The 23145-nt window shown below is 55.7% G+C and overlaps 3 protein-coding genes across 3 annotated transcripts; 2 read left to right on the top strand and 1 right to left on the bottom strand.

Moving 5' to 3' along the window:
- Window positions 1-631: 631 nt before the first annotated feature.
- Window positions 632-12827, bottom strand: LOC307065934 (chymotrypsinogen B-like; the record flags this gene model as incomplete). The annotated part of the gene is given in 8 exon segments (XM_079722953.1): window positions 632-763; window positions 765-800; window positions 1271-1404; window positions 2292-2472; window positions 2729-2807; window positions 2909-2988; window positions 3111-3214; window positions 12707-12827. Coding segments are annotated over 8 exon segments (867 nt in total).
- A 2418-nt stretch (window positions 12828-15245) lies between these two features.
- Window positions 15246-18340, top strand: LOC307067095 (chymotrypsinogen 2; the record flags this gene model as incomplete). Its single annotated transcript, XM_079724389.1, has 7 exons — window positions 15246-15300; window positions 16065-16168; window positions 16292-16371; window positions 16714-16792; window positions 17134-17314; window positions 17393-17526; window positions 18179-18340. The coding sequence occupies exons 1-7, from the start codon at window positions 15249-15251 to the stop codon at window positions 18338-18340; spliced, it is 792 nt and encodes a 263-aa protein (XP_079580515.1). The 5' UTR covers window positions 15246-15248.
- A 514-nt stretch (window positions 18341-18854) lies between these two features.
- LOC307066657 (chymotrypsinogen B-like) lies at window positions 18855-22589 on the top strand (the record flags this gene model as incomplete). Its single annotated transcript, XM_079723873.1, has 7 exons — window positions 18855-18906; window positions 19666-19769; window positions 19856-19935; window positions 20318-20396; window positions 20801-20981; window positions 21824-21957; window positions 22428-22589. The coding sequence occupies 7 exons, from the start codon at window positions 18855-18857 to the stop codon at window positions 22587-22589; spliced, it is 792 nt and encodes a 263-aa protein (XP_079579999.1).
- Between the last annotated feature and the right edge of the window lie 556 nt (window positions 22590-23145).

Below are 23145 nucleotides of genomic sequence, written 5' to 3'. Positions count from 1 at the left end.
AACATCAAGATATGGGACCTGGGAGAGGATGATGCGAACCGGGGCTGTGCATGACCGACGTGTGGTGCTGTGACGGATGGCGGAGGCTATAGGTCTGGCTGTGGGAGGATGAAATGGGAAATGAACTGTTGTAATTCTGTCTGCTTCTCCCCTAAACCCAGTGCCTTGGGGGCAATAGATGCCTGCTCCAGGCCCATCTATGACAGAGAGTACAGGAATCGTCGGGATAAACGGGTCTGGCAGAAATGTGCAGTGAGGAACCAAGGAGGGTAGAAAGACCATCTCCACAGTCCCACCCTGCCTTCCCAATGCCCATCTCCGGGGACTGCACAGCCTGGCCGAGACTCCTGCCTTCCAGAAAGCTCCACGGGCCAAGCTGGCTCCAGCAATTAGTCCCTGGGCTCTACCCCAGGATGGAGTCCTGAGCAGGGAGGATGAGGTACAAAGACTCAGCTTCCTGAGAGGGGGGTTGCTGGGGTACTGGCGGCCTGGAAAGGGAGCAGCAACACCTCCCCTTAGTGGGTGACGGGGACCACTGCAGCCCCACGTCGCCCAGGCCACACAGGGAGACATGTGCAGACAGATGCTTTTACTGGGGACTCTCAGGGTTGGGATGGCAGGAGCCCTGGGCTCAGTTGGTGGCCAGGATCTGCTGCACCCAGGGGATGAGTGCAGTAACATGGGCGTACACAGCAGGTGTTGATATGGAACAAGTGCCACTGCCCCAGGACACGATGCCCACCAGGGTCCAGGCTCCAGGCTCCATCCTTCTGGCAGACCAGGAGGCCACCAGAGTCACCCTGCAGGAGGAGATAGGACTTGTGTTCAAGCCTGAAAGGGAGTACCAGGGCCCTGGTGTGCCCTGACCTGGCAAGTCCAGGGGGTGCAGACAAAGCACAAGTGGGGGCCCAGTGGTTGTGCACAAGAGACTCAGATCTGCTCAGATGGCAGCCCCGGCTCTGCCACCTACTCCTGGAGGGCCTGGGGCAGGTGGCTTATCCTCTCGGCCTCCCCATCATCTGTAAAATAGGCTGAAGCGTCCAGCTCGTGGGGTTGGTGTGAGATTAAATACGCCTGGGAAGCCCCACACCACACCTGGCCAGAGCCGGCCCTCACCAGGGGCATCGGATAGGGCTGGTCCAGCCCTTCACTGGGGCACTAGGCAGGGCATGAAGTTAGACAGGTCATGGCAGAGAGGAGTGGGCCCCCTGGCCTGGCCAGGGGAGGCGCGGTCAGTGAGGGCGGGCAGGGTGGCGGACCCAGGCCGTACCATGCAGGAGGAGACGCCGCTGGCGCCCGCACAGATCATCACGTCGGTGATCTTGCTGCCCCAGTACTTCCTGCAGTCGGCGTTGGACACGATGGGCAGGGTCGCCTGCTGCAGCTTGTCGGGGGTCTTGAGAGCTGGAAGGACAGAGGGCGTGCGGTCAGGGCCCCTCATCCCACCAGCCCGCCCCTGGGGAGAAGAGACCAGGGGCCGCCCTCCCCCTGCCCTCCCCCTGCATGGTCTTAGTCTTCTTCCATCGTGATGATCGTGGACACCGAGCTTCGAACCTTCCCTGACACCTTCAAAGAGTCCGGGACGCGGCTCCTCTGCGATTCCACACCAGGCAGCGGGGACTGTGCTTCCAGCAGTTGTTGCAGCAAGTCCCGCCTCGGAGCCCTGTGCGCTCTGGGTCCTGCCGGCCACTGTGTGTGGGCGGAGTGGCCGTCCTTCCCCCCCAGGGAAGGGGATGGACGTCCTTCTGACCGGGGACACTGGAGGGGACCCCCGAGGGAGCACCTCCCTCCTGCTGCCCTTTCCCGGCTGCTTCTGTCCTGTTACGGGACCAGCCGGTGGGCCATGGCCGGGGCAGGAGTACTCAGGACACCGAGGAAGAACCTGCGGGGGGGTAGGTGGGGGGGCACCTGGGCGCTCAGGCCCGAACCCGACCAGGTCACTGGACTCCGGGCCCAGACTTCAGGGGTGCTGGATGCACCGCCCTCAGTCTGGAGGGAAATCGGGGCTGTCCCTCTCCTTGCAGGTGAGAGGTGGGGAGACTTGCTGGTACTTAGATGTTTCTTCAGAAACTGTTTACGTATATATTATTAACCCTCATTTTTATTCATGTCTGGTAGGCTTTTAATTAAGAGCGTTTTAAATAAAGAAATGGAAAGATTGATGACTGTATAGGAATTTAGACCAAAACATTTTAAAAAGAGCCATACGTGTCCCACCTGGAGACTCCCGCGGCTCAGGCAGCCCCTACCCCGGACATGCCTCGTGGATGGAAAGGCCACGGCCCGCTCACCGTTGTACTTGGTCTTGCCCCAGCCCGTGGTGGCGCACAGCGTCCCGGCGGGGAAGTCGTCGTTGGCGCTGGGCAGGCACACGGCGGACACGGTCTCGGAGAAGCGCGCGGGCGTGGCCAGCTTCAGCAGGGCGATGTCGTTTTGGACGGTGAGCATGCTGAACTTGGGGTTCTTGAAAACCTGCGGGTGGGGCCCAGAAAGACCAGGTGAGGCCCTGGGTTAAGTCGGGGATCTGCAGGTTTCAAGGAGACCAGCTCCTTTCCTGGCGATCCATTCAGCGGAAACAGACCCACTGGAGCCCAGAATGAGAATCCTGAGACCGGCCTCCTCAGCCCTTGGCTCCTGTCTCTCAAGCGGCCGAAGGGTCTTCGTCCCCCTGCTCCTGCCTGCAGCCCCGTGACTGATCCCGGGCCGGCCCAGCGGGGCCTGGGCGTACCTTGGCAATCTTCAGGACCTGGATGTTCTCGGCGTCTGAGCCCTGGTCAAACTCCCCGGCCACCCCCAGGTCAGAGGTTCTGGGGGAATCCCATGGGGGTTGAGGACTGAGAATGTGCCCTGCTCCCCTCCCCCACCCCAGACTGGAGCCCGAAGCAGAACCCTGAGCCCGGGCCCTCACTTGACCCCGCAGTGGGCGGCAGTGACCACCCAGTCCTCACTGATGAGGGAGCCCCCGCAGAAGTGGAAGCCGGTGCTGTCCTAGAGGAAGATCGGAGGGTCAGCCCCGCCCGGACACCAGCAAAACCAATCTGGGCAGCAGCCCCCAGCTGGGCTGATACCCCAGTGCATCCTCCCACTCATGTGCAGAATTCCCCCCTCACCTGCAGGGACACCTGCCAGGGCCAGGAGTTGGGGACAGCGTCCTCCCCGTTGACAATCCTGGACAGGCCGCTCAGCACAGGGTCGATGGCAGGGACCCCGCAGCCTGAGGAGGATGAGGGGACGGGGAAGGTTTGAGACCCCGGAGCCAGTCTGCAGAAATCCTGGTTTGTAGCTCAGCTGCCCAGGCTGACTCAGGACCCTCTGCCACACTCCCCCCTCCTCCAAAAAACTTCCCCTGGTGCCTTCCACCCGTGGGCTCAAGGATCCCCACATACAGCCTGCTGACCCCAGTGGCCCATCCAGGGATGCAGAGGAACAGGGCTGCTCCCACCCAGGGCCACCCTGCCTGAAAGAGCAGAAAACAGGCTGAGAAATCGGACTATCCTGCCTGGACTCCTAGGCCCACCCTTCCTTGCTGTGAAGCCTCAGACCAGTCACTGAATCCCTGATGCTCATTTTCCTCAGTAAACTGGGGAGCAAACAATCTCACCTCACAAGTCAAAGCTCACCCATTAGATTGGTGGGGCCTGGGGGGTGGAATTAAATCTGATAACCCCAGCCCCTGGGGAACCCAGAATTCTGACAGGCAACGGGAGTATGTTTTACACGGAATTCACTAGTCCCAGAGATTTCAGGATCTCTTCACTGTATAAAGTTTTAGTTAATTATTTAATAAAACGGGACTTTGATTCCACGCCGTAAAAGGACACATTGAGGAAACTGAAAACAAAGGACCTGAATTGTCACAAAACAATGAGAAAAGTCAGGTGTACTTAATGTGTCCCTGACGCATTTGCTGTGTCAGGACCAGGTGAGTTCTCGGCACCTGTATACAGGTTTTACAATTTGGCGACAGTAAAGGAAAGTTAGGCAGGTACAGCCCTTACGACCAGCCAGGCCACCCGGGGGTCATGCAGGCCTTGTTGCATGCCCAGACCGGCATCCTGCCCGTGGGGACAGGGGGATGCACCAGCCACTCACTGTTTTGTTATCACCAAAACATACGTCATCAACATAATCCATTTTTTTGTAATAGCAAGAAGATTAGAATATCAGCTGTGATGTATTCACACAGCTGAGTGTTTTACAGAGATTAAAGTGAACGAGCTGGGTCATCATATTAACTGGGATAAATCTAAAACCACCCGGGTGGGAAAAGGCATGTTATAAACCTGATGTAGCGGATAATACAGTTCATGTAAGTTTTTACAAATGTTATACTGTGTTTATGGATTTACGAATGTGTAGTAAACTTGTAAAATCCCACACAGAAATGATACGCAGTGAGCTCAGAATAGGGATCACCTTCCGAGGAGGAGAAGGGACTTCAGCTGAATCTGTTTTATGTTTTAAAAAGAAACACCTGAAGCAAATCTGGAAAAAGATAACATTTGCTAAATCCCAATGGAAGGTACATCGATGTCATATTATTTTTTGTATTTTTCACTATTTCGTCTTTTTTTAATAGAAAATGAAACGCTTAGCAAGTGCCCAGAACAGTAAATAAAAACCCCAGGTGGAGGCCGTGGGAGGGCTCTTGCTACCACACCCTTCTCTGCCCACAGCTCCCCAACTTGAGTCACTTCTGGGGCCTCAGATCTCAGTGCAGCCCAGACTGGCCTTTTCCACCCTTCCAGTGCAGGGTGTGAGGGCTCAGAAAGCTCCAGAAGGACCCCTCTCCTCCCTGCAGGCTCCATTGCCTGTCGGGGTGTGAGGCCCAAGGGAGCAGGGAAGGGGGCTCAGATCTCCCTCTTGGCCAGACCCCCAGGTTGCTCCAGACAGAGCCCCTCCAGCCTCTGATGGGGCCTCTCTGCGGTGCCATTAGGGGCTCAGGGAACTACTCCTCAGCCCCCTCCCAGACCTGGCTGGCGCCCCTAGCCCCAGCGCTCACCGAAGGCGGCCCCCACGAGGGCGAAGCAGTCAGGGAGATACGGGGCACCTGCCCCAGCGGCTCCTTTTACACCCCCTGGGACCCCACAGGCCCAGCCCAGCCAGAGATGCCTGAGAGCCACCCTCCTGTTATCCAGGAACCTTGGGCGATAAGCAGGACGGCGGGGGGGAACCGAGCCCCCCTCGAAGCCTGTATTGGCTCTCAGCCGGGGACATCCAGCCCCTGGGAAAAGGGCAGCTGCCCTGGCACAATGTCACCCAGGAACCTTAGGCAACCCCACCGTGGGGTCCAAAGAATCCCAGCTGGTCATCACTGGGGGCCTTGCGTTCGCAGAGAAGAGGGTTTTCAATGTGAGACTTGGGATGGGACTTCCCTGGCGGCCCAGTGGTTAGGACTCCGTGCTTCCACTGCAGGGGGCATGGGTTCGATCCCTGGTCGGGGAGCTAAGATCCCACACGCTGTGATCGATCCTACATGCCTCGCGGCGCAGCAAATAAATAAATAAATAAATAAATAAATAATCTTTTTTGAAGTGTAGTATCATACAGAAATGCTGTGTCATCCAGAGGGTCCCCTTGAAACCAGCCCAGCCAAGCAGCTTCAGAGCCTGCATGAGGACACATGTAGGCATGAAGGAATCGCCCCCATGGGTGGCTGTGGGCGGGTCACAGGCTGGCAAACATGCTGACTGGCTGTCCCTTATCTGCCGCTGAGCTCAACCGAATTCTCTTCTCCTGTGATAATTCTCAACTTAAGGAACTGGTCATTGCATAACGCTTGAGTTTCATATAAAATGGGGCTTTGATTTCACACCATCAAATGACACATGGAGAAAACAGAAAAACGATTTTAACTGTCACAGAACAATGAGAAGAGGACAGATGTAGGTAATACACCGGTGATGCGTTTGTCGTAAGTGGAGGCCAGGAGACTTCTCAGCGCCATGGGCACAAGTTCCTTCTCTCCCCTGGGACAGCGCCTGGTCTGGACACTAGAGCACCCACGGGAACAGAGCACAGGGCACCCCTGCCCTCATGGGTCCAAGACCCCAGTGAGAGACACAGACATGAAACAAACAAGAAAAGAACACGGTGAGTCTGAGAAACCTGGAGAGGGTCCGGAAAGCTGCTGCTCTGGACAATCCAGCCTGGGCCTCACCGCTGAGCCAGTGTGAGAAGGAAAATGTGCTGACTGGGTGAACTGCATCTACTTCCAAGGCCTCCAGGGCTCTGTGGCCACAGGGCCATGGTCATCTAGGGAGAAGTGGATCAGAGCAAGCGGGACAATGTCACAGATCTTGATTTGGACTTGATTAGTTTTGAAGTTTTGTCTCTGAGTTGTAACTTTAGTTTTGAGTTGTAAATTTAATTTTGTTTTATTAGAGTCGTGTGTTCTCTGCAGGGGGATGTTCAAACTATTTAACCACTGTTGAGCAGAAGCTCTGACCTGGGAAAACAGTGGCTTCGGCAGGGACTGGCCCGCGGAGGCCCTGAACGCTATTCTCTGGGGGAGGGCGGAGACAGCCAAATTTCAGGGGGCAAACAGACTGGGGCCAGCAGCTGCTTGGTAACTGGGTCTGAAGCTTTTTGATATTTTAACAGACTGGGTTCAGGCCAGGGATGTCAGCCCTGGCTTTGAGCATAAGGAATCCATATTGAATTCCAGGCCAAGGTAATTTATATAAATATTAACATTTGCTGTTTTGTTTTGTTTTTCCTTCACTCATTCCAAGCAGGTAGAAAAGACATTTGTATTTTCCTTGCCTCGGGGACTTTTCCAGAGCAGAAAACGGAAGCAGCCCGAGGTCACTGGCCCTTGAGGTCTGTTGGGAAAGTAAACTCTTGGCGGGGTAGAATACAGGAGGGATATGGCCTTGGAGGGTATATCACAGGGGAGGGAGCGTTTCCCTGGCCCACAGAGATTTGTGCACATTTGCTGGTGTGTTTTTTACTTTGAACGATCCCTTTTTGCCCCACCCATCCCCTCGTTCAAACCAGACCATGAGGTGAGTACTCCCTGGGAGCAGGGTGACCGTCCTGTCACAAGGAGGGACAGCCTTTGCCACCCACCTAAAGCCATCTCCCCTTTCTCGTCCTTGTGGAGGGTTCCCCTGGAGGGTCAACCCACCCCAGCTCTGGGGGCGGCGGGGGGAGAGCTCTGATGAACATAATCCCGTGGAGCAAAGAGGTGAGGAGAAACCCAGCCCTTCTCCTCCTGCACTTTGGCTGAGTCCTGAGAGGATGTGGTGCTTGGCACCTTGGCCACCATCTTGAGACCAGAGAAGAAAGACCCTGACCAGGACCACACCACAGCCCAGTGCTGAGCAAAAGCCTACAACTGCACACCTCCAGATCCCTGCTGTGTGAGGAAAGCAAACCACTGTTGCTTAGCCACTGTTAGCCACCTGTTCTATTACTAGCAGCATCTTAAGTGATACAGAATAGCTGTAAGAATGGTTGTGGATGTCTTCCATTTTCCCCTTCAGATCCACTCTCCATCCTTCCCCACCTTGCTGGCCTACAGCAAGACTGACCCTCAGGGACAAGACTGCAGAACAGCTTCCAGGCTCTCAGGCTTCCTGTTGGGGTCAGAGCCGGAGACGGGGGAGGAGAGAGAAGTCGGGTATTTATTCTCTGGGTTCCCTCCCTGGGAGGCTGCTGTGGGCTGGCTGTCTCCCTCTGCAGAGGCCATGGACGGCTCGGCTCCTTTCAGGTGGCCCTGTCTGCAGAGCCACCCTTTCTGGGTTCCACAGCTGCTCCCGCTGTGTCCCTTCAGCTCTAGGTGTGTCCCCATTGTTGCTAGAACCCTGTGCACCTCACTATCCTTTGTTGGTTCCCTAAACCCTGCCCACACCTTTGTAAAAATTCCCTTTTTTCAAACTTTCCTCAAATAACCCAGTTTGAACGTGCCACCTTTTCTCAGGCACGACCATGACTGATACAGTAACCGTGGCCCCGGGACCACTGAACACGGGATTCTGGGATTGGTTAGCTCACACACTGGAGTGGTCCATGGACAACTTTGCCAGGGAGGATGAGACCTGGTGGCCCATGGCACGCAGTGGCATCACAATTACTCAAATTAACACGGGAGGCGGCAGAGGCTGAAGTGCAGGTGGAAACAGGCCCTGGCGGTCATGTGGCTGGGGTACTCAGTTCCTACAGCATCAGTGGTGATCATAGATATTGAGGAGTCACACAGATGGCCAATGAGCACATAAAAAAGTGATCAAAATCACCAGTCTTTAGGGAAATGCAAATCAAAACCACAGCGAGGTATCAATTCACACTCATTAGGATGGCTAATATAAACAACAACAACAAAAAACAGAAATTAGTAAGAACTGGAGTGGAGATATTGGAACCCTTGTGCACTATTGATGAGAATGTAAAATGGTACAGCCACTGTGGAAAACAATATGGTAATTCCTCAACAAATTAAAAATAGATTTACCATATGATCCCACAATCCCACTTCTGGGTATATACTCAAAAGAATTAAAAGCAGGGTCTCAAAATGATATTTGTACCCCCATGTTCATAGCAACACTATTTACAGTGGCTAAAACATGGAAGCAACCCAAGTGTCCATTGATGGATGAATGAATAAACAAAATGGGATATATATATATATATATATATATATATATATATATATATATATATAAACACACACACACACACAATGGAATATTATTCAGACCCAAAAAGGAAGAAAATTCTGACATATGCTAAATCATGGATGAACCTGGAGGACATTATGCCAAGTGAAATAAGCTAATCACAAAAAATCAAATACTGTATGATCCCACTTAAATCAGGTACTTAGAATAGCCAAATTCAGTGCTAGTTGCCTGGGGCTGGGGGGAGACATTTCTCCAAAGAAGACATCCAGATGGCCAATAGGCATATGAAAAGATGCACAACATCGATAATTATTAGAGAAATGCAAATCAAAACTACAATGAGGTACCACCTCACACTGGTCAGAATGGCCATCATTAAAAAGTCTACAAATAACAAATGCTGGAGAGGGTGTAGAGAAAGGGGAACCCTCCTACACTGTTGGTGAGAATGTAAATTGGTGCAGCCACTATGAAAAACAGTATGGAGGTTCCTCAGAAAACTAAAAATAGAATTTCCATATGATCCAGCAATCCAACTCCTGGGCATATATCCAGACAAAACTATAATTCAAAATGATATATGCACCTCTATGTTTATAGCAGCACTATTCACAATAGCCAAGACATGGAAACAACCTAAATGTCCACTGACAGATGAATGGATAAAGAAGATGTGGTACGTATATACAATGGAATATTACTCAGCCATAAAAAAGAACAAAATAATGCCATTTGCAGCAACATGGATGCAGCTAGAGATTATCATACTAAGTGAAATAAGTCAGAAAGAGAAAGACAAATAACTACCATATGCTATCACTTATACATGGAATCTAAAATATGCCACAAATGAACCTATCCACAAAAGAGAAGCAGACTCACAGACATAGAGAACAGACTTGTGGTTGCCTAGGGGGAGGGGGAGGGGATGGGGGAGGGATGGACTGGGAGTTTGGGGTTAGTAAATGCAAACTATTACATATAGAATGGATAAACAACAAGGTCCTACTGTACAACACAGGGAACTATATTCAATATCCTGGGATAAACCATAATGGAAAGAATATGAAAAAAGAATGTATAGGGATTTCCCTGGTGGCACAGTGGTTAAGAATCCGCCTGCCAGTGCAGGGGACATGGGTTCAAGCCCTGGTCCGGGAAGATCCCACATGCCGCGGATCAACTAAGCCCGTGTGCCACAACTACTGAGCCTGCGCTCTAGAGCCCGCAAGCCACAGCTACTGAGCCCGCGTGCCACAACTACTGAAGCCCGCGCGCCTAGAGCCCATGCTCCGCAACAAGAGAAGCCACCACAATGAGAAGCCTGTGCACTGCAACGAAGAGCAGCCACAGCTCGCCACAACTAGAGAAAGCCCATGCGCAGCAACGAAGACCCAGCGCGGCCATAAATAAATAAATAAATAAATAAATAATTTTTAAAAAAAGAATGTACATATGTGTATAACTGAGTCGCTTTGCTGTACAGCAAAATTAACACAACATTGTAAATCAAGTCTACTTCACTTAGAAAATTAAATAAATATTACAAAAAGATATTTGTACACCCATATTTATAGCAGTATTATTTACAGTAGCTAAAACGAGGAAGCAACCCAAGTATCCATTGGCCAATGAATGAATAAACCAAATGTGGTATATATATAAACAATGGAGTATTATTCAGACCCAAAAAGAGAAAATTCTGACATATGCTACATCATGGATGAACCTGGAGGACATTATGCCAAGTGAGATAAGCTAATCACAAAAAGATAAATACTGTATGGTCCCACTTATACCAGTTACTGAGGATAGTCAATTCAATGCTAGTTGCCTGGGGCTGGGGGTAGGAGAGTTATAGATTAACGGATATAGAGTTTCAGTTTTGCAAGATGAGAAGAGTTCTGGGGGGAGAGGCAATATAGGGGTAGAGGATTAAGAGGTACAAACTATTATGTATAAAATAAGTTCCATGGGGGATTTCCCTGGTGGTCCAGTGGTTAAGACTCCTCGCTCCCACTGCAGGGGGCACAGGTTCAATCCTTGGTCAGGGGAACTAAGACCCTCCCCCCATGCCGTGGCAGGGAGGTTGGGGGGAAGAAAACACAAAAAAGCTACAAGGACACATTGTACAACATGAGAAATACAACCAATATTTTACAATAACTATAAATGGAGTATAACCTTTAAAAATTGTGAATCACTATATTGTACACCTGTAACATACAATATTGCACATCAACTGCACTTCAATTAGAAAAGAGCTCTGGAGATGGATGGCGGTGATGGTTGCACAACAATATGAATGCACTTAGTACATTCCGAGCTGTCCACTTAAAAATGATTAAGATGGTAAATTTTATATTATATGTATTTTAGCACAATTTTGAAAATTGAAAAAAAAACAGTGAGATATCCCTTCACACCTTTTTTTTTTTTTTTTTTCAGTACGCGAGCCTCTCACTGTTGTGGCCTCTCCTGTTGCGGAGCACAGGCTCCAGACACGCAGGCTCAGTGGCCATGGCTCACGGGCCTAGCCTCTCCGCAGCATGTGGGATCTTCCCGGACTGGGGCACGAACCCGTGTCCCCTGCAACGGCAGGCGGACTCTCAACCACTGCGCCACCAGGGAATCCCCCACACCTATAATTTTTTAAATAGAAAATAAGTTTTGGCAAGGTTGTGGAGAAATTGGAATCCTCATACATTACTGGTGGGAATGGAAAAGTGATGCTACAAGTGATGCTGCCTGACTCCCAGGCTATAGCAAGCTCTGAATGAACAGCCTCTACTCGTTCTCATTTGGGTGGTCTTCACTGATTTCCACAAAGGCCAAGCTCCTGTTGGCGGCCTCCCCCTTGCATATCGCCCTCCCCAGGGGCCAGGTAACCACTCTTGCGTTTCCAGGCCCACTGACCCTAGCCCTAAGCTGACCTGCACCTCCTTATGGTTTCCCTAAGCCCTGGCCACACCTTTAGAAACAGTCTCTTTGTTAGACTCTCCAGTGAGACTCCTGGCAGAATAAAGGATCGAAGTTCAAATTTCATTCTCTAATAGAAAAATAAAGAAATCTACATTTCTTGCCTGCCTATGTTTAGGGCTGAGAATCACTTCATTACAAGGAGCAAAAAGGGAGTGGGGTGGGGGAGGGGTAACAGCCCAAATGTCCTAGCCGGAGAATGGGTGCATAAAGTGTGGTGTGCTTATGAAGTGAAACACCACTCAGCAATAAGAAGGAACACACTGCTGATACAGGCAGGAACACAAGTGAATCACAAAACCATCTGGTGGAGTGAAAGAATCCAGACACAAAGACAGCATACTGTATGGTGGGGGTGATGATATTTTATATCGTGGTTGTGGCGTTTGTTACACTATGGTATGTATATGTCAAAATTTATCCGTCTCGGGCTTCCCTCGTGGCGCAGTGGTTGAGAGTCTGCCTGCCGATGCAGGGGACAGGGGTTCGTGCCCCGGTCCGGGAAGATCTCACATGCCGTGGAGTGGCTGTGCCCGTGAGCCATGGCCGCTGAGCCTGCGCTGAACCTGCGCGTCCGGAGCCTGTGCCACAGGAGAGGCCACAACAGTGAGAGGCCCGCGTACCGCAAAAAATATATATATATGTATTTATCCATCTCTTCACTTAAGATCTGTGCATTTCACCATGTGTAAATTATACTTCAATATATCTTATTTGTAGTGAAACAGAGGGTTGGGATTTGACCCCCTCAGTGGCACGACTTCAAGAGGAGTAGCTCCTTCATCTAAGAAAACTGACTTCTGAGTTCCTGCCTCGAAGAAGATGACGCAGTCTCAGAGATGCGGGTCCTGGAGGGACGCATGCGCACTGCCCCGCCGCCCAGTCAGGACCTGGAACCCTGACACAACACCGCCCCCAAGGCCAAATCCCAGGAGGTGGCTGGGCAGGGATTGGATTAGGGCCCCCTGCCCCCAGCAAAGCTCTTTCCCCAAACCCAGGCTACCTGGGAGAGAGCAGACCCCATGAGGGTCCCCGTGCATTGGGTCTTCTCCTGAGTGACTTTCTTTGATTTACACCTGTTCGTGGGCTGATTTCAGCACTGCCCATTAAACACACTAGACGCCACATAACTGCAACGAGGTAACAGGTGCAGAGTGAAGGTTTTCTGACGTGGCAGACAACCCGCGAACAAGGCGGTACCTTCTCCCTGGGAGTTTGCATGAGCAGAGATGGCTGGGCTCCAGGAGTCTAGAGATGAGGCAGGGTTCCAAACCCGAGGATGGGAGAGAAAAGTATCAGCGACAAAGTGAACCCAGGAAAATGCTCCTTACTGTAAACTTGACTGGCTAAACAACTTCTGGGTCCAGAGATCCATCGACTCATCCATGGCCTCTGATTGATGCCTGCTTTGCCGCTGGCCAGCCATAGCCAAGGCTGAACTGCTGCATACAAGGAGGAGCTCACGGCCAGGGCCGGGGCCGGAAGGGCGGTGGGCCTTCTAAAGGGAGGGAACAGAGCGGGAAAAGGCCCAGAGGCAGGAAGTTCAGGGCCCGGCGTTTTGGAGAATGGGGGGCACCTAACACTCTGAGCTTACGCGTTCTTCCTCGGGGTCGGGGGAATCTGCGGAGTGCGCAGTCTCTCGGGTCGGTACGCCAGGCGAGGGGGCGGGGCGGGTGGAGGTCCGCGCGCACGGCCGCAGTCAGCTTTGGCCCCGCCCCCAGCAGGAGTCGAGCACCTGCGGGGCCCGCCTTCCCCGCCCCCACCCGCAGCTGCGCGAGTTCCCAGGTCTCTGGCAACCATGAGCAGGGGGCGCTGGACGGGCAGGACCCGGACCAGCTGTCGGCTCCCAAGGCCACAGCCACGGGTGGGTTCGAGCCGCCGCGTGCCCTCCCTCACCGGCCACGCCCCTCCCCCACTCAGGCCCGGCGGCTGCCACCTCGCATCTTGGCAGCCACTCGGGACAGCCCTGTACCTTCACCAGGGCCCTCCTCTGTCGGCCCCTTGGCCTCTCCGCCCTGCCGCGTGTCCTCTCGGCTCTTGGTGCCACCCAGGCTCCCTCCACCAGGCCTTTGCCCTCCCTGTTCCCTCTCCCTGCACACCGTCTGCACCCAGATAGCTTGGCAAACTCTTAGGTCTCAACTTAATGTCCCCTTCGGAGTGAGGCCCTCCTGCCTCGGTATTAATAATAATAATAATAATAATAATAATAATAATAACAATGATAATAACTCCTTAGCTGGTAGTAATGTATATTTTACTTCTTTTTTTTTTAACTCTTTTCCATAAACTCCCCACCCCTTTCCCACCTAAGCTTGTAAGTCAGGAATTTGTGTTTCTTTCTTTTGTTTGTTCTGTTCCAGCAGGGGCCTGGTAAGCGCTGGTTGATGGGATGGATGGAATTGCACAAGTGGTGGGTTTCATACAGATGGGGCCACACTCTGCATCCTGTTTCGTGCCCTGCTTTCCCACCTAATGCACTGTGGACATCCCTCCCTGTCATTGGCAGTCTTCTAGAACGCACAAAGGGACCCCACAGGCAAATCAAGGAGGAGAAGTACCAGGTCTGACCAGCGTGGACTGTGTTAGGCCTGGTCCCAGCACACTCAGTATGGACTGTGCCCTTTCATAAAGCGGGACCCTTGCTCTAAGGATCCCCATTTTACATATTTAGAAATGGGATCAGAGAGGGTAACTTGCCCAAGGCCCCACAGCTGTTTTGTGCTGAAACCTGTGACCCACCACACTACAATCATCAATGCAATGGAAATTAAAAATAGCCATAAGATATCGTTTTACCTATGTGTTTTGGGGTACTTGCCCTGTGCCTGGCAGTCTCACCTTCAAATTTCTCCCTCCCCAGTTTCCCAGTTGCTGGGAAAGGGCCCTGCTGCCCACCCGAAACAGGCCTCCTTGCCCCCTGCTTTCCTGCCTGGTGTAGCCTCCAGAAGCTCTTGCTGGGATGATAGCAGAGGCCCCCTGGCTGGCCCTGGGCCCAGTCCTGCACCTGAATGCCATGTACTCAATTCCAAGGGCAGGATGCCTGGGTGGAGCGGCCTGGCTCCACGTGAACGGGCAGCGGGCTGCTTGCCCTCTGAACCAGCCCACGTGACTGCCACTGATATTGCACTGAGCCATTGAGCCCTCTTGGCCATCCTAAGACGAGGGGAGCATCCTCAGCCCACTGGTCACCTGTGCCCTCACCATGCTTTGGTCCCTTCCCCTCCCCCTACCTGACCATACTGCCCATGGGGTTTTGAACAACTGCAGACGAACTAAATTACTTGTCCAAGGTCCTCCAGACCATGAGAGAATTGGCTGGGGCTCAGATCCGGCCCAGGCCTGGCTGCTGCCCGCAGGGCCCCTCTAGAGGTAGGGCCTGGAGGAGGAAACCTGAATGTCCCCTTCCCCTTAGCTGTGGGTAGGGAGCCACCTTGTTTGGCCCCAACTTTGCCCTAGATCCTGGCCCCAGCTGCTGCCATCCCAGGCCCTGATGCCAGCCCTGCTCTGGCATATCCTGCCCACTGGGACACATGCCCAGGAAAGGGATTATCACCTCAAGGTCTTCAGATAACAGCCTGGTGCACAGGGATATAACGGGGAGCCCTCCAGGCAGGCGGCCTACACCTCCCTGACTGCGGCACCATGACCTTCCTCTGGCTCCTCTCCTGCTGGGCCCTCCTGGGCACGGCCTTTGGTGAGCACCAGGGCAGGCAGAGGCCGGGAAGGCCGTCTACCCTTCCACCAACTGCTGGAAGGGGTGCTGGCCCCACCAACCCCAAGGCCAGCAAGGAGCAGTGGGGTCCCTGCTCCCAGTTCAGTTGTGCGTGGTGGTGTGAGCCTGAGCGAGTCTTTCTCCCTCTCTGAGCCTCACCAGCTCCATCTCTACAATGAGAACGCTGGGAGGACTGGACCAGACCAGCCAGTGTGAGGCCCCTGCGGTGGAGGTGGACCTTCCTGGGGCCTCGCATCGTGTGCAAGGAGGGGCAGCAGTTCCAGAGGGACAGAAAGCTCTGTGAATAGTCGGTGGCTCCCAAGCAGGCTCAGATGATGAGCAAGTGTGGCTTGGCCCCCGTCAGCCCTTTCATGCCCTTGAACCAGCCCTTCTAAACTTTTAAACTTTTGTTCACTGTGTGCCAGGAACTGAGCGAGTTCCTGCTTTGCCTGCTTTGTCTGCTAAGGCAAAGCATCTTTCATCCTTATTATACCAACTCTGTGAAGTTAGCAACTGTAAGATCCCCATTTTGCTGGTGGGAAAACTGAGACTCAGAGTGGTTAAGGTAGGCAGTGATAGGGCCTCCCAGCCCGGGCTTTGGCCCTGCCACCACCTCAAGCTCAGCCTGTTGGGCTTGTCTGGGCTGGAGCACATGTCAGCCTGAATTGTCCCCGGAGTATTCCTGGGGCGGTGAGTCCTGGGTGGGACCTTGGCCTCCGCCCCTCACTCCATACTCCCACCCTCAGGCTGCGGGGTCCCTGCCATCAACCCTGTGCTGAGCGGCCTGTCCAGGATCGTCAATGGGGAGGACGCTGTCCCCGGCTCCTGGCCCTGGCAGGTGTCCCTGCAGGTGAGGGGGGAATTCTGCACACGAGTAGGGGGATGCACTGGGGTATCAGCCCAGCTGGGGGCTGCTGCCCAGACTGGTTTTGCTGGTGTCTGGGTGGGGCTGACCCTCCCCATCTTCCTCCAGGACAGCACTGGCTTCCACTTCTGCGGGGGCTCCCTCATCGGCAAGGACTGGGTGGCCACCGCCGCCCACTGCAGTGTCAGGTGAGAGCCCGGGGTCCCCAAGAAACCCCTTGGGGTGGTTTCCTCCAGCACTGAGGACTTGCCCTTAAACGCCTTCATTTCCCAGTTTCTTATTTGGAAATGTGTAGCAAACCCAGGTCTTTCCGGTGTCCTAGGGGTTCCTGGGAAAACACATGGCGGGCTGTAGGCCCAGTTGAGATTCTGAGCTTCCATCTCTGATCGACACCACAGCCGTGTGTGCAGACACACAAAGACACGCATGCGCATTACGCCTGCACACGCGTGCACTCACACACATAAGCACCCTGCACCCCAAATGCCCCCCTCACGTCAGGAACCACTCCTTTCTCTGGCCCTCTCCAGAACCTCCCATCTGGTCGTGGCTGGGGAGTTTGACCAGGGCTCAGACGCCGAGAACATCCAGGTGTTGAAGATTGCCAAGGTATGGCAGCCCCCGGGGTCCAGGTGTGACCCCAGGCAGGGTGGACCCTCGGGAGTGTGCAGCCCAGGCTAATCCCCAGGGCCCCAGCTCCTCCCGGTCACCCCAATACCCCATCATGATGGGACGAAGCAGAAAGCAGGGTGTGCAAGGCTCCATGAGGGGAAGGTCTGCACCTTGGGCCTGGGCCTCGGGCTCCTGGGGCCATGGAAGGAGCTGCCGAGTTGAACAGGCCATTGTCCACGGAGGAGCACTGAGGCCGTGAGGGGTAGCCTGGCGCCAGGTTCTGCCCCGGTCGGCTTCTTCCCAGACCCCAAAGGCAGCTGTCTGGCCCTGCCCCACAGGTTTTCAAGAACCCCAGGTACAACCCGTTCACCAGCAGCAACGACATCACCCTGCTGAAGCTGGCCACGCCTGCGCGCTTCTCCAAGACTGTGTCCGCCGTGTGCCTGCCCCGCGCTAGGGATTACTTCCCCCCGGGGATGCTGTGCGTCACAACCGGCTGGGGCCTGACCAAACACACCAGTGAGTGATGAGAGACCACTGGCTGGCCAAGTGGGAGGTGGGGGCAGCAGTCACTAACCACCCACCCTGCCCTTCCAGGTGCCGACACCCCCGACAGGCTGCAGCAGGCCACTCTGCCCCTCCTGTCCAACACCGAATGCAAGAAATACTGGGGCAACAAGATCACGAAGAGCATGATCTGCGCCGGCGCCAGCGGCGTGTCCTCCTGCATGGTATGGCCTCCCAGGCTCCCTTCCTTCCCTCCCAGCCTGGGGTGGGTTCAGGCCAAAGCCCAGGCCAGGGCTCGGGCAAAGAGAAAGGAAATGGAAGTAGCAGGCAGACCTCTTTCTAGGGCCTGCCACTCTCTCCCTGTGCATTCCTGCCTGAGTAGTTGGGAAGACAGGGCTCCTGGAGGGTCATCAGTGACCTCAGCAGGGAGGTGCCAGAGCAAGGGGCTCTGGTCTCAGAGCCGCCATATTGCAAGATTCCACTAATATCAAAGTCTGAGTAATGGCACCTCCTGGAATTGTGCAGTGCACAGCCTGGGCAGCAGAGCATGGTGGCCCAGGGCTCCAGAAGGGGTCTGGCAGCCCTTCCTCCCTCACAGTAGCCCCACGGCCAGCACCACCCATGCTTTCCTCCTATCAATGAAACCTGCTCTGTTGAGCCTCTGTTCTAGGACCCCACCCCAGGGGGTGGCCCAGACTTCCAGGGGCACAAACCACAGGAGCTGCTGTGGTTTCTTTCATAATCCTTGTCATATGCATGTTCTGAGCTTCTACTGGCTATCAGGCCTGGGACTGGGCTCTGGGAACAACGTTCAGGGGCCTCTGGGCCAGGCCACCTGGGCTGCCAGATCCAAGCCCCCTCCTCCCTGTCCTGCAGGGCGACTCTGGTGGCCCCCTGGTCTGCCAGAAGGATGGAGTCTGGAACCTGGTGGGCATCGTGTCCTGGGGCAGCGGCACCTGCTCCGTCTCCAGCCCCGGCGTGTATGCCCGCGTCACTGCACTCATCCCCTGGGTGCAGCAGACCCTGGCAGCCAACTGACGACCAGGCTTCACCCTGGCCTCCCTGCTGACCTTGCTTCCACAAAGCCTCAATAAACCAGTGGAAGACATGCTGATGGTGTCTGTGACCTGTTTTGGGGCTTCTGAGAGTTCACTCTGCTCCTGGATTTGGACCTTCGCTGAACCAGGTGTCCGGGGGTGTCCAGGAGGGCCCCTCCTTAGTCCACCTCCCAAGAGTGGCCAGGAAGGGCCCAGGCAGATAAAGGGGGACCGTGGCCCCCACCTCTCACCTCATGCTCCCACCTCCAACTTCGGGGTCCTCACCATCCACCCCCGGCTCAGTGTGCCCAGGGCCTGGCCACACACCTGTGATTCCAGGAAACCTTCCCAGGAGTGGCCCCCAAGGGCTCAGGCCCGCGCTGGAGCCAGGTGCTTCTCCGCCCAAGGTCTCACGATAAGCAGGGGATGGCGAGGCAGGCTAAGATTGGTGGGTTGAGGGAATATATTGGGCGGCCCCTCGGGCAGACCCCGTCTCACCTGCTGAGTCACATGCCATGGCCCTCCTCTGGGTTGTCCTTGGCTTCTTCCTCTTTGGCAGCAGCTTCGGTAAGTGCAAGGCTCAGGCAGGCCCAGCAGCCCCAGGCCGAGCCTCGCCCACCCCGGCCCCCCACCCAGAGGCAGGGAACGGGAGGGCCCTAGTCCTCGTACCTCTAACACCCCTGCCACCTGCCTCCTTGGGCTGCTCTGCCCAGCCCCCCCACTCCTGCACTGGGCGCTCCTGGAGCCCCCTCCCCTGCCTGGAGGTCCCTTGGGCCCTGCCTAGTTTGGTCTCCTCCGTTCACTCAGAAGCTGGGGTGGTCTGGGCTCCTCCACCCTCCAAATGTGCCACCAAGCTGTGTGAATGCTGCCTCGAGAACGTCCCCCAGGTCCATCCGTCTTGCCCTGCACCTCCACCCTCTGGATCTGGACAGCCTCCTGCGTGTGTGCCACCCCAACTGGGGTAACAACCTCACCCAAACCTGCTTCCCCTGCAGACTCAGAGGCCATGAGAGTCCCCAGGACTCAAGCAGGACATCCCAGCCCCCAGGACAGAATCCTGGGCTCAGAGTGGGATGGACACTTCCCTCAGGGCACAGAGCAGGCTGGGGAGCCTGGGCCCCAACTCCAGATACCCTCAGCCTCGGGGACCGTCCACAAGGGCACCTTCTAAGGGAAGCTGTCAGCTGGACCGGTGGGCGGCTGAATTCCTTGCAGCGGACAAAACTCTGGGTGCCAGGGTGCCACAGAGGCCTGGAAGTGCTGAGTCTTCCCCTGACCCCCTTGGGGCACCACCCACTGACCAGCCGCACTGTCCTTGCCCCTCAGGCTGCGGGGTCCCCACCATCGACCCTGTGCTGAGCGGCCTGTCCAGGATCGTCAACGGGGAGGACGCTGTCCCCGGCTCCTGGCCCTGGCAGGTGTCCCTGCAGGTGAGGGGGAAGCTGGGGAGGGGCAGGTTAGACAGGGAGGGGTCAGGCAGGAGAGGCAAGGCTGACTCCCTCCCCCGTCTCCGCAGACCAGCTCCGGCTTCCACTTCTGCGGGGGCTCCCTCATCAGTGAGGACTGGGTGGTCACCGCCGCCCACTGTGGGGTCAGGTGAGGCCTGGGCTGGGGCAGGAGGGGCCCCCACCTCAACTGCTTGAAGAGACCACCTTCACTCGCCCCTAACCCCAACCGGGCGCTGCCAGCGAGTGGGAAAGAGTCTGGCAGAAGCTGCTCTGTCCCCAGGCTGCAGGCAGAGCCACAGTCAGCAGAAAACCCCAGCCCTAGCACCCCACCTCCCCAGACCCCATCCTGGTCCGGGACAGCTGCTCTGGGCCTCTGCCTTCACTGTACAGATGGGGAAACTGAGGCCCCAAGGTCACCACGCGATTCAGTGGCCCAGCCGGGGCCCACCCTGCCTGGCACGCTCTCCGGGCGCTCCTCTGAGGCGGCGGCCGTGAGCCTGAGCTCCGTCTGCCGCCTCCTTTCTCTCCAGGAAGAGTCACCTCGTGGTGGCCGGGGTATCTGATCACGGCTCCGAGGAGGAGGCTGTCCAGGTGCTGAGGATCGCTGAGGTACAGACGGCCGGGCGGGCAGCCAGGAGGGTGGGCCCCTGGGGCACAGAGCAGGAGGGCAGGGGGGCAGCAGGCAGACACCCCCGGCCGGCGGCTCAGGCCTCACCCCACTGGCACCTCTCCAGTCTGAGCTTTCTTCTCTTTCCCAAATAATAAAGCTCCTTTACAAACACTGAAGGTTGTTTCTGATTATAAGCTTTGCTCACTGTAGCAAAACGCAAAATGTCACATGCCACCTCCCCAGCACCCCAGAGATTTGGTCTGTTCAGCCTCATCTGGGTTCCCTTCTCAACAGTCTGCCCCTTTGGCACCGCCGGCCCCTCCCAGTCTGCAGGTCTGTGTGCCCCTAAAATCTCCCAAGTCCTCCCTCTGTGGCCCACCCAGCCCCCACCCTTTCCACACAGGTCTTTGAACACCCCCTGTGGGACCTGCGCACGGTCCGAAACGACATCGCCCTGCTGAAGCTGGCCACGCCCGCGAGCCTCTCCGGGACCGTGTCTGCCGTGTGCCTGCCCAGCGCCAACGCCAGCTTCCCTGCAGGGTCCCTGTGTGCCACCACGGGCTGGGGCAAGACCCGGTACAACGGTGAGTGCCCTGAGAACTTTTCAGCGGTGAGACTCATTGTTTTTTGGTCTAAATTCCAAACACAATCATAAATTGCAACAGTCAATAAATCTTCCATTTCTTTACTTAAAACCCTCTTAATGAAAACCCTACCAAACATGAATAAAAATGAGGGTTAATAATATATACGTAAACAGTTTCTGAAGAAACATCTAAGTACCAGCAAGTCTCCCCACCTCTCACCTGCAAGGAGAGGGACAGCCCCGATTTCCCTCCAGACTGAGGGCGGTGCGTCCAGCACCCCTGAAGTCTGGGCCCGGAGTCCAGTGACCTGGTCGGGTTCGGGCCTGAGCGCCCAGGTGCCCCCCCACCTACCCCCCCGCAGGTTCTTCCTCGGTGTCCTGAGTACTCCTGCCCCGGCCACGGCCCACCGGCTGGTCCCGTAACAGGACAGAAGCAGCCGGGAAAGGGCAGCAGGAGGGAGGTGCTCCCTCGGGGGTCCCCTCCAGTGTCCCCGGTCAGAAGGACGTCCATCCCCTTCCCTGGGGGGGAAGGACGGCCCCTCCGCCCACACACAGTGGCCGGCAGGGCCCAGAGTGCACGGGGCTCCGAGGCGGGACTTGCTGCAACAACTGCTGGAAGCACAGTCCCCGCTGCCTGGTGTGGAATCGCAGAGGAGCCGCGTCCCGGACTCTTTGAAGGTGTCAGGGAAGGTTCGAAGCTCGGTGTCCACGATCATCGCGATGGAAGAAGACTAGGACCATGCAGGGGGAGGGCAGGGCTCAGGCGGCCCCTGGTCTCTTCTCCCCAGGGGCGGGCTGGTGGGATGAGGGGCCCTGGCCGCACGCCCTCTGTCCTTCCAGCTCTCAAGACCCCTGACAAGCTGCAGCAGGCGACCCTGCCCATCGTGTCCAACGCCGACTGCAGGAAGTACTGGGGCAGCAAGATCACCGACGTGATGATCTGTGCGGGCGCCAGCGGCATCTCCTCCTGCATGGTATGGCCTGGGTCCGCCACCCTGCCCGCCCTCACTGACCGCGCCTCCCCTGGCCAGGCCAGGGGGCCCACTCCTCTCTGCCATGACCTGTCTAACTTCATGCCCTGCCTAGTGCCCCAGTGAAGGGCTGGACCAGCCCTATCCGATGCCCCTGGTGGGGGCCGGCTCTGGCCAGGTGTGGTGTGGGGCTTCCCAGGCGTATTTAATCTCACACCAACCCCATGAGCTGGACGCTTCAGACTATTTTACAGATGATGGGGAGGCCGAGAGGATAAGCCACCTGCCCCAGGCCCTCCAGGAGTCGGTGGCAGAGCTGGGGCTGCCATCTGAGCAGATCTGAGTCTCTTGTGCACAACCACTGGGCCCCCACTTGTGCTTTGTCTGCACCCCCTGGACTTGCCAGGTCAGGGCACACTAGGGCCCTGGTACTCCCTTTCAGGCTTGAACACAAGTCCTACCTCCTCCTGCAGGGTGACTCTGGTGGCCCCCTGGTCTGCCAAAAGGATGGAGCCTGGACCCTGGTGGGCATCGTGTCCTGGGGTAGCGGCCGGTGTGGCCCGTTCTCACCAGGCGTGTACACCCGGGTCACCAAGTTTATTCCCTGGGTTCTCGAAGTTCTGGAAGCCAACTGAGCCTCTGCCCTGCCCCAGCCCCCATGTTTGTAAAACCCAAATAAAACTGCTTGCATCTTCACTTCTGTGCCTTCGCCGGGGCGGGAGGATGGCTGCCTTCACTGAGGTCCCCTCTGGAGCTCAGAGCGGAGAGAGCTGGCAGATACCCAGCCCTATTCCCTTCTTCACAGAGACGGGGGAAATGAGACTCAAGTTCACACGCAGAGTGGTGAGAGCTGGGAGCAGGACCACTGGTCCCCAGAGCCCTCACCTTACTTGGGCTGCCAGACATACTTCCGGGAAGGGGACCACTGACGCAGGGTGAGGGCCCCTCCTGTCCCCTACCTCCCAGCTGGGAGTCCAAGTTCACGTGTAATTCAAATGGGACACTTGTGGAGAAGTTCCACAAGCTGAAATTAAGAGCTTCTTTCTAAGAGCTACGTTCTGGATAAGGCCTGTGAAAGCAGGTTTCTCTGCGTGGAATAGTGTATCTCCCAGCGGTGCCCCCAGCGGGGTGCTCTCTGCCTCGGGATGCAGGGGCCCCAGCAGGGCTCACTGGCTCCTGGAGCTGCTCCCA

The sequence above is a fragment of the Hyperoodon ampullatus genome (assembly GCF_949752795.1).
Source record: "Hyperoodon ampullatus genome assembly, chromosome: 18".
NCBI lineage: Eukaryota > Metazoa > Chordata > Mammalia > Artiodactyla > Ziphiidae > Hyperoodon > Hyperoodon ampullatus.
The sequence above is the reverse complement of the archived record's forward strand: the minus strand, read 5'-3'. Positions and strand labels throughout refer to the sequence as shown.